General features: G+C 46.0%; 1 protein-coding gene across 2 annotated transcripts in view; it reads left to right on the forward strand.

Annotated features, from left to right (window-relative positions):
* Positions 1–13814, forward strand: part of sim1a (SIM bHLH transcription factor 1a) — a 92441-nt gene that overhangs the window by 54581 nt on the left and 24046 nt on the right. For both annotated transcript variants that reach the window (XM_055635018.1, XM_055635017.1), the window contains exon 11: positions 2551–2971. In XM_055635018.1, the coding sequence (XP_055490993.1) occupies positions 2551–2971 (421 nt within the window). The remainder of the gene's footprint in view (positions 1–2550; positions 2972–13814) is intronic.

Here is a 13814-nt window from a genome sequence, read left to right on the forward strand (position 1 = left end):
GCCGGTCCCACTCCGATCGCCGGAGCCGTATGGAGTTGTGCGGAGCTGGTCCCGACATCGCCCGGGGCTCCGAAAAACTGACACTGTCCAAAAATTCTTCACGGCAACGGCTTGCCGGCACGCAGCTACATTGAGGTCATACGCACCGCCTCGACGGGCGTGCGCAGCATCTCGACGTCGTATGCAGCGTCTTGACGCCGTACGTCACACGCGAACTTCCCGCGGACTTCACTCGATTTTCACGTCAACTCGTACGGGATCACTTGATCTCCGCGCAGCCCCCGCTTCCGGTTTGGTCGCGCTTGCCGCATGCAGTCGCATGCTCGTGGGACAGGCCCTTAGACTCCCCTGCGCTATGCAATAATCAATATTGTGATTAACTGGCCCTGCATCTGATCTACTGAACTTAGATCAGCCATGATTGAATGGCAGAGCAGACTCAATGGTCAGACTATAATGAGTTTGAAATCATACCTGCTCTGATAATAAAATGTACAGGAAGAGATAATTCAGTGTAATGCTTCCATCTGGAGGCAACCCAAACTAATCCAATATTCTGAACTGTGCTATATTTGAGGACAGACAGAACTAAAGATAAATTAAAATTATTTGTTACTATTATTTAAGATTATGGGACATCTTGGCGGACATGGACAAGTTTAGTTTATTATTGTCATGTGTACCGAGGTGCCGTTAAAATCTTTTGTTTGCGTACAGTCCAGTCACTCGAGAGTGGTACTGAGTTGCTATCTACCCAATTGGACACCCTCAGACTATCTTTAAACGGACTTTACTGGACTTTAAGGTACACAAAAATGCTGGAGAAACTCAGCGGTTGCAGCAGCATCTATGGAGCGAAGGAGATAGGCAACGTTTCGGGGTGAAACCCTTCTTCAGACTGGACTTTACCTTGCACCCGACGTTATTCCCTTTAACATGTATCTGTACACTGTAAATGTCTCAATTGTAATCATGTATTGTCTTTCCGCTGACTGGTTAGCATGCAACAAAAAAGTCTTTCACTGTACCTCGGTGCAGGTGATAATAAGCATAACTAAATTAATCTAAGAGAAGGCTACATGTGCATACAATCAAGCAGTCCACAACGCACAGTGTTAAAGTGTATATAACATTAAAGTCTGATAAAGTCTGATTAATGGTCAGTTGTCTCCAATGAGGTAGATGGGTGATCTGGACCACACTCTAACTGATGAAGTTGGGCTGAAGTGCCTGGGTTTGGGTTTGAGTTTGAGTTTAGTTTATTGTCACGTGTACCGAGGAACAGTGAAAAGCTATTGTTGCGTGCTACCCAGTCCGTGGTAAAACATGTAAAACAATACATGAATACAATCGAGCCGTCCACAGTATACAGTTACATGATAAAGGGAATAATGTTTAGACAATAGACAATAGACAATAGGTGCGGGAGTAGGCCATTTGGCCCTTCGAGCCAGCACCGCCATTCAATGTGATCATGGCTGATCATCCCCAATCAGTACCTCGTTCCTGCCTTTTCCCCATATCCCGCTATCTTTAAGAGCCCTATCCAGCTTTCTCTTGAAAGCATCCAGAGAACCTGCCTCCACCGCCCTTTAGTGCAAGATAAAACCACTAAAGTCCAATCAAAAATAGTGTGAGGGTCACCATTGAGGTCGGTAGTAGTTCAGGACTACTCTCTGGTTGTGGTTGCATGGTTCAGTTGACGGATAACAGCTGGGAAGAAACTGTCCCTGAATCTGGAGGTTTTCACACTTCTATACCTTTTTCCGGATGGGAGAGGGGGTAGAAGAGGGAGTGACCCATCCTTGATTATGTTGCTGGCCTTGCCGAGGCAGCGTGAGGTATAAATGGAGTAAATGGAAGGGAAGTTGGTTTGTGTGATGGTCTGGGCTGTGTCCACAATTTGCTGTAATTTCTTGTGGTCTTGGATGGAGCTGTTCCCAAACCATGCGGTGATGCATTGTGATAAAATGCTTTCTGTGGCGCATCTGTAGAAGTTGGTGAGAGATGCTGGGGATATACCGAACTTCCGAAGCCTTCTAAGGAAGTAGAAGTGTTTCCGTACTGTATGGCTCGATTAAGGGCCTGTCCCACGGCATGCGACCTGCATGCGGCAAGCGCGACCTAAAGGGCCGATCCCACCAGCATGTGCGACCCTAACGTGGTCGCTTGAGCCGTACGGCCTCGCGAGGCCGGTCCCACTTCGATCGCCGGAGCCGTATGGAGTTGTGCGGAGCTGGTCCCGACATTGCGCGGGGATCCGAAAAACTGACCGTGTTTAAAAATTCCGCGCGGCAACGACACTCACTCGACCTCCGCGCGGCTCCCGCTTCTGGTTTGGTCGGGCTTGCCGCATGCCATACGGCTCAAGCGACCACGTTAGGTCGCGCTTGCCGCATGCTGGTGGGACCGGCCCTTTAGGTCGCGCTTGCCGCATGCAGGTCGCATGCCCGTGGCACAGGCCCTTAACTCTATTAAATGAAAATAACGCCGAGATTTGTGATCCTTCCGATGATTTACCTTTTCTCTTTTCCTCCCCTTCGCTTGTAGTACTCTGGATTCCACACAGAGAGATCCGAGTCGGACCACGAGAGCCAGTGGGGTGGAAGTCCACTGACGGACAATGCCTCCCCCCAGTTGCTGGACCATACAGAAGGACAACAGCCTCAAGCCCAGCACAATATCATATCCTGCGCCTACGGACAGTTCTCGGACAGAAACTCTCTGTGCTACGGCTTTGCACTGGAGCACTCCAGGTCGGTGGAGGAGAGGCAAACGCATATACACGCGTCTCCCTGTGAGGGCGGGCGGTGCGAGGCCGGCAGATACTTCCTCGGAGGCTCGCAGTCAGCGAGGGAGAACTGGTGGAGCTCGTCCCGTATGACACTGGCCCTGGCAAAATCATCTCCGGAGAACAGAGACGGATATGAAAGCAGCATGCCACACATCGCCTCTATCCCCACTATTCACGGTAAGACTATCTATCATAAGGTAGCCAATAGCAACTAGAAAAATTCAAGAAATGGTCAATTCTAGGGAGATTGGATTCAGTTTGTGAATACAATTCTTGGTCAATCATCAGTACGACTTTTCACTGTAACAATGGGATGAGATTTACGAGGATGTTTCATGGTCTCGAGGGCCTGAGTCATAGGGAGGATGAGCAGGATCGGACTCGATTCCTTGGAGCACAGGAGAATGAAGGGTGATCTTATACAGGTGTACACAATCATGAGAGCAATAGATCGGGTAGATGCACAGAGCCTGTTGCCCACAGTAGGGGAATTGAGCACAGGGACATAGGTATAAGGTGAAGGGGGAAGGATTTAATAGGAATCTGAGGGGCAACCTTTTCACACAAAGGGTTGTGGGTGTATGGAACGAGCTGCCAGAGGAGGTGGTTGAGACAATGTTGAGGAAACAATTAGGCAGGTACTGTATAGGACAGGTTTGGAGGGATAAGGGTCAAACGCAGGCAGGTGAGTCTAGGGTAGATGGCACATGTTGGTCGGCATGACCAACTTGAGCTGCGTGACTCAATGACTCTATAAGAATGTATTGGAATATATGTGTGCCATAGTGCATAGGTTTAGGCTAAGAGGTATTGGAGATTTTGAGAGAATGTTCTGCAACTTTGGAATCTGAGATGGTCTACCTGAAATGGTGGTGGAGGCAGGGATATTTACAACACTTTTGATTTTCTAGCTCAATATTTGAATCACCATGGCATGAAAGACTCTAGCCAATCTGTGGAAAACGGGATTAGTATGGATGGTGACTCGCTGGCCAGCATGAAGCAGGTGGCCTGATCAGATTCAGATTCAGATTCAATCTTTATTGTCATTGTGCAGTGTACAGTACAGAGACAACGAAATGCAGTTAGCATCTCCCCAGAAGAGCGAACATAGAATAATGAGCAATAAATATATAGACGTACATACAGTCGTAGTAGTGCAATTTTTCTGGGGGAAGGAGTGGGAGTGTCCGGGGGGGGTTGGGTGACTGGCAGTCACCGAGGTACAGAGTTAAGTAATGTAACAGCCGCAGGGAAGAAGCTGTTCCTGGACCTACTGGTCCGGCAATGGAGAGACCTGTAGCGCCTCCCGGATGGTAGGAGGGTAAAGAGACTGTGGCTGGGGTGAGAGCAGTCCTTGACGATGCTGCGCGCCCTTTGCAGACAACGCTTGCTTTGGATGGGCATGCCTCTGTGTTCTACGACTCCACAAGTAATCTGGTCGAGTCTGCCATCTGCCATTTGTAAATTCTGTTCAATTTTGATTTAATAAAATTGGCAACATTCATGTATCAATCAATATTGTGATTAACTGGGCATTTATATATTGCGAGACCTAACGTTATGCAAACAGGTTGGGTTTTCACCTGCAAAGCAAAATGATAAAACTTCGGAAAGAATAAGGCAGCACGGTGGCGCAGCGGTAGAGTTGCTGCCTTGCAGCGCCAGAGGCGCAGGTTCGATCCTGACCACGGGTGCTGTCTATACGGAGTATGCCCTCCCCGTGACCAGCGTGGGTTTTCTCCGGGAGCTCCGGTTTCCTCCCACACTCCAAATTCATACAGGTTTGTAGGCCAATTGGTTTGGTAAAATTGTAAATTGTCCCGAGCGTATGTGGGATAGTATTGGTGTGCAGGTATTGCTGGTCGGTGCGGACTCGGTGGGCTGAAGGGTCTGTTTCTCCGTATCTCTAAACACAACTTAACTAAACTAATTCATAGACTGCACTGAGCTTTGTGATGCCTAGAAAATTTAAGATGTTTTTTGATGTGCAAGGCATTGGACATATTCTTGAAATTATCCATCTGTATTATTTTCCAATTTTTGTAAAATCAATAGTGATAGCTCTCAAATGTGCGATGGAGATACTACTGCAGTTTCAGTTTTTGTTTATTGTCACGTGTACCGAAGTGCAGTGAAAAGTTTTTGTTGCGTGCTAACCAGCCAGCGGAAAGACAATACATGATTACAATTGAGCCGTCCACAGTGTACAGATACATGATAAGGGAATAACTTTTAGTGCAAGGTAAAGCCAGTAAATCCGATCAAAGATAGTCCGAGGGTCACCATTGAGGTAGATAGTAGTTCAGGACGGCTCTCTAGTGATAGGATGATTCAGTTGCCTGATAACAGCTGGGAAGAAACCATCCATGAATCTGGAGGAGTGCGCTTTCACACTTCTATATCTTTTGCCCGATGGGAGAGGAGAGAAGAGGGAGTGACCTAATAGTTGCTATAAAGAGCGCCAGATATCTCGAGCAGTTGACAGCTGGAGAAGAGTCTGAAGATGGGTTTCGAGCCGTAACGTCATCCATTCCTTCTCTCCAGAGATGCTGCCTGTCCCGCTGAGTTACTCCAGCATTTTGCGTCTATTTTCATTGTTGAAAGTATTGATGAAAGAAAATGGAGAATGCTGGTGTTTCTTGTGTTGTCTTTGGACTGCAGAGGAAGGCTGGTCCAGTTCTCACTGGGTCAAAGACCTATATCTCCTGAGAGCTGGCACTGTGCTTGACTGAGATTTGCTTTATCTAACATGACATACACTTACTGGTTAATTTCTACTTAATGAATAATAATGCTGGATCTTTTCCAGATCTGTATTGGTTTAGCTGGAGGATATTTCCGAGACGTTTCAAATGAGAATCTGTGGAACTCATTGCCACAGATGGCTGTGGAGGCCAATGGATATTTTTAAGGCGGAGATAGACAGATTCTTGATTAGTACGGGTGTCAGGGGTTATGGGGAGAAGACAGGAGAATGGGGTTAGGAGGGAAAGATAGATCAGCCGTGATTGAATGGTGGAGTAGACTTGATATGCCGAATGGCCTAATTCTGCTGTTATAACTTATGAACATATAAGATGCTTCCAGTCAGCCTGATTGTGACAATTCACGCTTCATATCTTTTTCTGTCATTTACTCATTCAGTGATTCTCATTATAATGTCATATGGTAAGGTAATAAGGAATAGGAGTAGAATTAGGCCATTCAGCCCATCAAGCCCATCAAGTCTACTCCACCATTCAATCATGACTGATCTATCTCTCCCTCCTAACCCCATTCTCCTGCCTACGCCCCATAACCCCCCATCGACTGGTTTTGATATCAGTGTAAGAATTCCACTGGTTATAACATCTCGCGATAAGCAGAAAGTTCCACCTTATACTCATGTTTGTAGTTTTGTTGCATGCACAGAATAATGGAAATTTACATGAACACATTTTGCTGGTTCGCCACCGAAAGTGACTGAAGGAGTTGTTCACCTATAATTTGATTGTAGGCCAAGTACTCCACTCTTTCTTCAACTCCTGTACTAATCAGTGCTCAGCACAAGGGCGGCACAGTGACGCAGTTAGTGGAGCAGCTGTCTCACAGTGCCAGAGACACGGGTTCAATCCCGACCTCGGGTACTGTCTGTGTGGAGTTCACATGCCCTCCCTGTGACCGTGTGCTCCGATTGCCTCCCTCATCCCAAAGATGTGCGGGTTTGTTGGTTAATTGGCCTCTGCAGATTGCCCCTGATGTGTAGGGAATGGATGAGAAAGTGGGATCTAGAGTGAACGGGTGATCAATGGGCCGGCATGGACTCGGTGCGCCGAATGGCCTGTTTCTCTACTGTATCTCAAAACTAAACTAAACTAAGTGGTGCTTCCAGTTTAACATTTGATAAATGCTGAAAGACTTCTCCCTGTTGGTATGAAACATAGAAACATAGGAAGTGGTTGCACGAATAGGCCATTCAGCCCTTTGAGCCAGCACCGCCATTCAATATGATCATTGCTGATCATCCAGAATCAGTACCCTGTTACTGCTTTCTCCCCGTATCCTTTGATTCTGTTAGCCCTAAGAGTTATATCTAAATCTCTCTTGAATACATCCAGTGAATTGGCTTCCACTGCCTTCTGTGGAAGAGAATTCCACAGATTCACAACTCTCTAGGTGAAAAATATCCTCATCTCAGTCCTAAATGGCTTACCTCTTATTCTTGAACTGTGACCCCAGAATATGGACTCCCCCAACAATGGGAATATTAACCATATAACCATATAACAATTACAGCACGGAAACAGGCCATCTCGACCCTTCTAGTCCGTGCCGAACACATAATCTCCCCTAGTCCCATATACCTGCGCTCAGACCATAACCCTCCATTCCCTTCCCATCCATATAACTATCCAATTTATTTTTAAATGATAAAAACGAACCTGCCCGCACCACCTTCACTGGAAGCTCATTCCACACAGCCACCACTCTCTGAGTAAAGAAGTTCCCCCTCATGTTACCCCTAAACTTCAGTCCCTTAATTCTCATGTCATGTCCCCTTATTTTCCTGCATCTAGTCTGCCCAATCCTTTAAGAATGTTATATGTTACTACAATGTCCCTGTCCCACTTAGGAAACCTGAACGGAAACCTCTGGAGACTTTGCGCCCCACCCAAGGTTTCCGTGCAGTTCCCGGAGGTTGCGGGTGGTTGCCGGAGGTTGCAGGTAGTGGAAGCAGGTAGGGAGATTGACAAAAACCTCCAGGAACCGCACGGAAACCTTGGGCGGGCGCAAAGTCTCCAGAAGTTTCCGTTCAGGTTTCGTAAGTGGGACAGGGGCATTAGATCCCCTCTCATCCTTCTAAATTCCAGTGATTACAAGCCCAGTCGATCCATTCTTTCATCATATGAATTGCATATCAGCACATGGAAGCTCATTGTGATGTCTGTAAAACGGGAGGACTCGGGGTATAGATAGGTTGTGAGAAAAAAAATTAGATTAGCATTCTGCCCTAGAGAATAAACCATTTTAAAATTACTTGAATTGTTTGAAAGATGCAGCACGGAAACAGGCCCTTTGACCCAATGAGTCCACGCCGACAATCAATCATCCATTCACAGTAGTTTTATGTTATCCAATTTTCACACCTACTCTCTGCACAATAGGGGCAATTTCACGAATGGTAATTACCTACAAACCCGCATGTCTTTGGGATGCCGGATAAAGCTGGAGCATCCAGAGGAACCCATGATGTTGTGCAGGGGCATAAATCACCCAAAAGAAAATGAAGCTAGGCTAATGGTCAATAAAGGATGAGGAAAATCAAATAGCTGGGAAAGGCAAAACTAAACTTGTACTCGCTAGAATTTAGAAGATTGAGGGGGGGATCTTATAGAAACTTACAAAATTCTTAAGGGGTTGGACAGGCTAGATGCAGGAAAATTGTTTCCGATGTTGGGAAAGTCCAGAACAAGGGGGTCACAGTTTAAGGATAAGGGGGAAGTCATTTAGGACTGAGATGAGAAAAACATTTTTCACACAGAGAGTGGTGAATCTGTGGAATTCTCTGCCACAGAAGGTAGTTGAGGCCAGTTAATTGGCTATATTTAAGAGGGAGTTAGATGTGGCCCTTGTGGCTAAAAGGATCAGGGGGTATGGAGAGAAGGCAGGTACAGGATACTGAGTTGGATGATCAGCCATGATCATATTGAATGGCGGTGCAGGCTCGAAGGGCCAAATGGCCTACTCCTGAGCCTATTTTCTATGTTTTCTATGTCTATTATACTTCAATAATTACATCTAATAATTAGCAAATAACAATCTGGTTGGTGCCGAAGAACAAAAAAATGTATAGTTTAAAAACCAGTTTATATTTTGTAGCGTGTTCATTCTATCAGGGATGGGTTTATCATAAGATCATAAGTGATAGAAGCAGAATCAAGCCATTCGGCCCATCACATCTACTCCGCCATTCAATCATGGCTGATCTATCTCTCCCACCTGACCCCATTCTCCTGCCTTCTCCCCATAACACCTGAGACCCGCACTAATCAAGAATCTATCTACCTCTGCCTCTGACGAAATAAATTCCTCATCATCTCCTTCTTAAAGGAACATCCATTAATTCTGAGGCTATGACCTCTAGTCCTAGACTCACCCACTTGTGGAAACATCCGCATGCACTCCATCCAAGCCTTTCACTATTCTGGAATAGTGTTTAGAGGGAGAATGGGGGAGTCCAGAACCAGGGTTCACAGTTTAAGATAAGGTAAGCCATTTAGGACTGAGATGTGGAAAAACTTTTTCACCCAGAGAGTTGTGAATCTGTGGAATTCTCTGCCACAGAAGGCAGTGGAGGCCAATTCACTGGATGGCCTATTGTTTTCAAGAGAGAATTAGATACAGCTCTTTGGTCTAATGGAATCAAGGGATAGAAATCAAGAGAAAGCAGGAACGAGGTACTGATTTTGGATGATTAGCCATGATCATGTTGAATGGCGGTGCTGGCTCGAAGGGCCGAATGGCCTACTCCTGCACCTATTGTCTATGTTTCTCTGTTTCTCTGTATCTATGAGATGTCTTTGATGGTTCCCAAATTATTTTCTCACCCTCATTGCTGCCTCTGTTTTACTATGTGGACACTTGTTTAAAAATGCAAGCTGAAACGCGATGCCATTAGCTCCGTACAATGCCAAGTGTTCCTACCATTGTGTTTTAATGGACAAAACTGTAAATAATTGAGAACTTGACTTACAAGAGTATGGTCAAAGCTCAGCTTTAATGACAAGACTCTCCAAGGACAATAAATGTAAAGAGGACTCAACGAGTTGTTTTTGTAATTATGACTTGAAATTAGGCTTTGTACAGTGACATGAACACTTAATGTCCCTAAAGTGGAATTATGATGTGCTACTAAAGAGGTGGTGAGACAAGCACATTTTTGATACAAAATTGTTAATTAACAATTATAAATAATTAACGCATTAATTGAAAAGAAAATCTCTTTAAAAATACGAATCCATCTTCACCTTATACAAATAAGACAACCGTCCATTAAACTTTCATAAGATCATAAGGTAAAGCAGCAGAATTAGGCCATTCGGTCCATCAAGTCTACTCTGCCATTAAATCATGGCTGATCTATCTTTCCCTCTCAACCCCACACTCTTGCCGTTTCTTTGTAACCTTTGACACCCTAAAGGGCCCGTCTCACGAGCATGCGACTGCATGCGGCAAGCGCGACCTAACGTGGTTGCTTGAGCCGTACGGCCTCGCAGGGCCAGTCCCACTTCGATCGCCGGAGCCGTATGGAGTTGTGCGGAGCTGGTCCCGACATCGCGCGGGGCTCCGATAAACTGACATTGTTCAAAAATTCCGCACGGCAACGGCTTGCCGGCACGCAGCTGCTTTGAGACCGTACGCACCACCTCGACGCCGTACGAACCGTCTCGATGCCGTACGCAGCGTCTTAGTGGTGTACGCCTTTCGCGAACTTCCCGTGGACTTCGCTCAAACTTCACGTCAACTCGTACGGGATCACTCAACCTCCGCGTGGCCCCCGCTTCTGGTTTGGTCGCGCTCGCCGCATGCAGTCGCATGCTCGTGGGACAAGCCCTTTACTATTCAAAACTCTATCAATCTCTGCATTAATTTAATTTCCATTGACTTGGCTGCCACGGCCTTCTGTGGCAATGAATTCCACAGATTCACCACCCTCTGAACCACAGAACGGTTACATCAGGGAAAAAGGCCAATAAACCTTAGTCCAGTTCAGTTTATTGTCCCGTGTACCGAGGTACATTGAAAAGCTGCTGCGTGCTATCCAGTCAGCAGAAAGACAACACATGATTATTGCATGACAATACATGACAGGTTACATGATTAACGGAATCTGGCAATTCCATGCATAGAAACATAGAAACATGAAATTAGGTGCAGGAGTAGGCCATTCGGCCCTTTGAGCCTGCACCGCCATTTAATATGATCATGGCTGATCATCCAACTCAGTATCCCGTACCTGCCTTCTCTCCATACCCCCTGATCCCCTTGGCCACAAGGGCCACATCTAACTCCCTCTTAAATATAGCCAATGAACTGGCCTCAACTACCCTCTGTGGCAGAGAGTTCCAGAGATTCACCACTCTCTGTGTGAAAAAAGTTCTCCTCATCTCGGTTTTAAAGGATTTCCCCCTTATCCTTAAGCTGTGACCCCTTGTCCTGGACTCCCCCAACATCGGGAACATTCTTCCTGCATCTAGCCTGTCCAACCCCTTAAGAATTTTGTAAGTTTCTATAAGATCCCCTCTCAATCTCCTAAATTCCAGAGAGTACAAACCAAGTCTATCCAGTCTTTCTTCATAAGACAGTCCTGACATCCCAGGAATCAGTCTGGTGAACCTTCTCTGCACTCCCTCTATGGCAATAATGTCCTTCCTCAGATTTGGAGACCAAAACTGCACGCAATACTCCAGGTGTGGTCTCACCAAGACCCTATACAACTGCAGTAGAACCTCCCTGCTCCTATACTCAAATCCTCTTGCTATGAAAGCCAACATGCCATTCGCTTTCTTTACTGCCTGCTGCACCTGCATGCCTACCTTCAATGACTGGTGTACCATGACACCCAGGTCTCGCTGCATCTCCCCCTTTCCCAATCGGCCACCATTTAGATAATAATCTGCTTTCCCGTTTTTGCCACCAAAATGGATAACCTCACATTTATCCACATTAAACTGCAAGAGGACTTCAACCAGTGCCAAGGGGTGGCATGATGGCGCAGCGGTAGCGCAGCGTATCAATTTCCGCGCAGCAGCGCATCAATTTCCATGATGGCGCAGCGGTAGAGTTGCTGCCTGACAGAGCTCTCAACCCCAGAGACCCGGGTTCGATCCCGACTACGGGTGCTATCTATACGGTGTTTGTACATTCTCCCCGTGACTGCATGGGTTTTCTCTGAGATCTTCGGTTTCCTCCAACACTCCAAAGACGTGCAGGTTTGTAGGTTGATTGGCTTTGTATATAATTGTAAATTGTCCTTGGTGTATGTAGGATAGTGTTAATGTGCGGGGATCGCTGTTCGCTGCGGAATCGGTGGGCCGAAGGGCCTGGTTCCGTGCTGTATCACTAAACAGTCTAATTTCCCCATCTTCTCTCCATATTATATAGAGCAAAGAATAATACAGCACAGGAACAGGCCTTTTGGCCTACAATTTCCATGTCTAATATGATGCCAATATAAACTAATCTCCTCTGCCTACACGTTACACTCCTGCACGTACTTTTCTTTCATCTACTTAACGAGTTCCCTTTTGGATGATATAATTGAATTTTCCAATATAACTGGAGTTTAATTCAGATAAGTGCGGGATGTTGCATTTTGGGAAGTTAAACCAAGGGCAGGACCTGCACGTTGAATGGGAGGAGCTCAGAAGAGTGTTGTGGAGCAGAGGGATCTTGCATCAGGGTCACAGGTCCCTGAAGTCACATTGGATAATGTGGTGAAGACAACCTTTGACACTCTGGCTTTCATCCGTCAGAGCACAGTATAGTATGGGTACATATGGGCATTTACGTTACAGTTGCACAGGATGCTAGTGAGGCCGCACTTGGAGTATTGTGTTCCGTTTTGATCACCCTGCTGTGGGAAAAATGCCATTAAGCTGGAATGGGTACTCAGAAGATTGACAAGGATGTTGTCAAGACTTGGGAACCTGGGCTGTAGGGAGAGATTGGGCAGACTAGAACTTTTTCCTTGGAGTGCAGGATGCTGGGGAAGTGTTCTGAAAGTCAAAGAGTCATCTAGCACAGAAACTGACCCTTCAACCAACTTACCCATGCCATCCAATATGCCACATCTAAGCAATTCCCATTTGTCTGTGTTTAGCCCATATCACTCCAAATCTTTCCTATCCATGTACCTGTTCAAATGTCTTTTAAATGTTGTTATAATACCTGCCTCAACTCCATATACCCACTATACTCTGTGTGAAAAAAAATTGCCCCTCGATATCTTATTAAACATAGAAAATAGGTGCAGGAGTAGGCCATTCGGCCTTTCGAGCCAGCACCACCATTCAAAATTATCATGGCTTATCATCCAAAATCAGTACCCCGTTCCTGCTTTTTCCCCATATCGCATGATTCCCTTGGCCCCAAGAGCTAAATCTAACTCTCTCTTGAAAACATCCAGTGAATTGGCCTCCACAGCCTTCCGTGGCAGAGAATTCCACAGATTCACAACTCTCTGGGTGAAAACGTTTTTCCTCATCTCAATCCGAAATGGCCTACCCCTTATTCTTAAACTGGTTCTGGACTCTCCCAACATTGGAAAATTTTTCTTGCATCTACTCTGTCCAATCCTCTAAGAATGTTATATGTTTCTATATCAAGTAGTAAGTCAAGTCAAGTTTAGATATCCTCTCATCCTTCTAAATTCCAGCAAATGCAAGCCCAGTCGACCCATTCTTTCATCACATGTCAGTCCCTTTCTCCTTCCCCCTCTCCTTTCAGTCCCAAATCTTTCCCCTCTCACCATAAACTTATGTCCTCTGGTTCTTGATTCCGCTGCTCTGGGTGAAAGACTGCATCTTGCATGGGGTAGATGCAGGGGGAGGTTTAGAGGGATATGTGCCAAATACAGGCAAATGGGACTACCTTAACATGGGCAGTGTAGTTAGCATACACGAGTTGGGCCGATGGGCATCTTTTCATGCTGTATGAGTCCCTCTCTCTCTCTCGCTCTTGTCTACAATACTCTGTCGATACACTCTGGACATTAACCCTCACTGTATGAAAAAAAATAACAGAAGGAGCGGCACGGTGGCGCAGCGTTAGAGTTGCTGTCCTACAGCACCAGAGACTCTGGTTCGATCCTGACTACAGGTGCTGTCTGTACGCAGTTTGTATGTTCTCCCCAGAACAAGGGGTCACAGTTTAAGGATAAGGGGGAAACATTTTAGGACCGAGATGAGGAAAACATTTTTCACACAGAGAGTGGTGAATCTGTGGAATTCTCTGCCACAGAAGGTAGTTGAGGCCA

This window comes from Leucoraja erinacea, chromosome 5 (genome assembly GCF_028641065.1).
Source record: "Leucoraja erinacea ecotype New England chromosome 5, Leri_hhj_1, whole genome shotgun sequence".
In the NCBI taxonomy this organism is placed as follows: Eukaryota; Metazoa; Chordata; class Chondrichthyes; order Rajiformes; family Rajidae; genus Leucoraja; species Leucoraja erinaceus.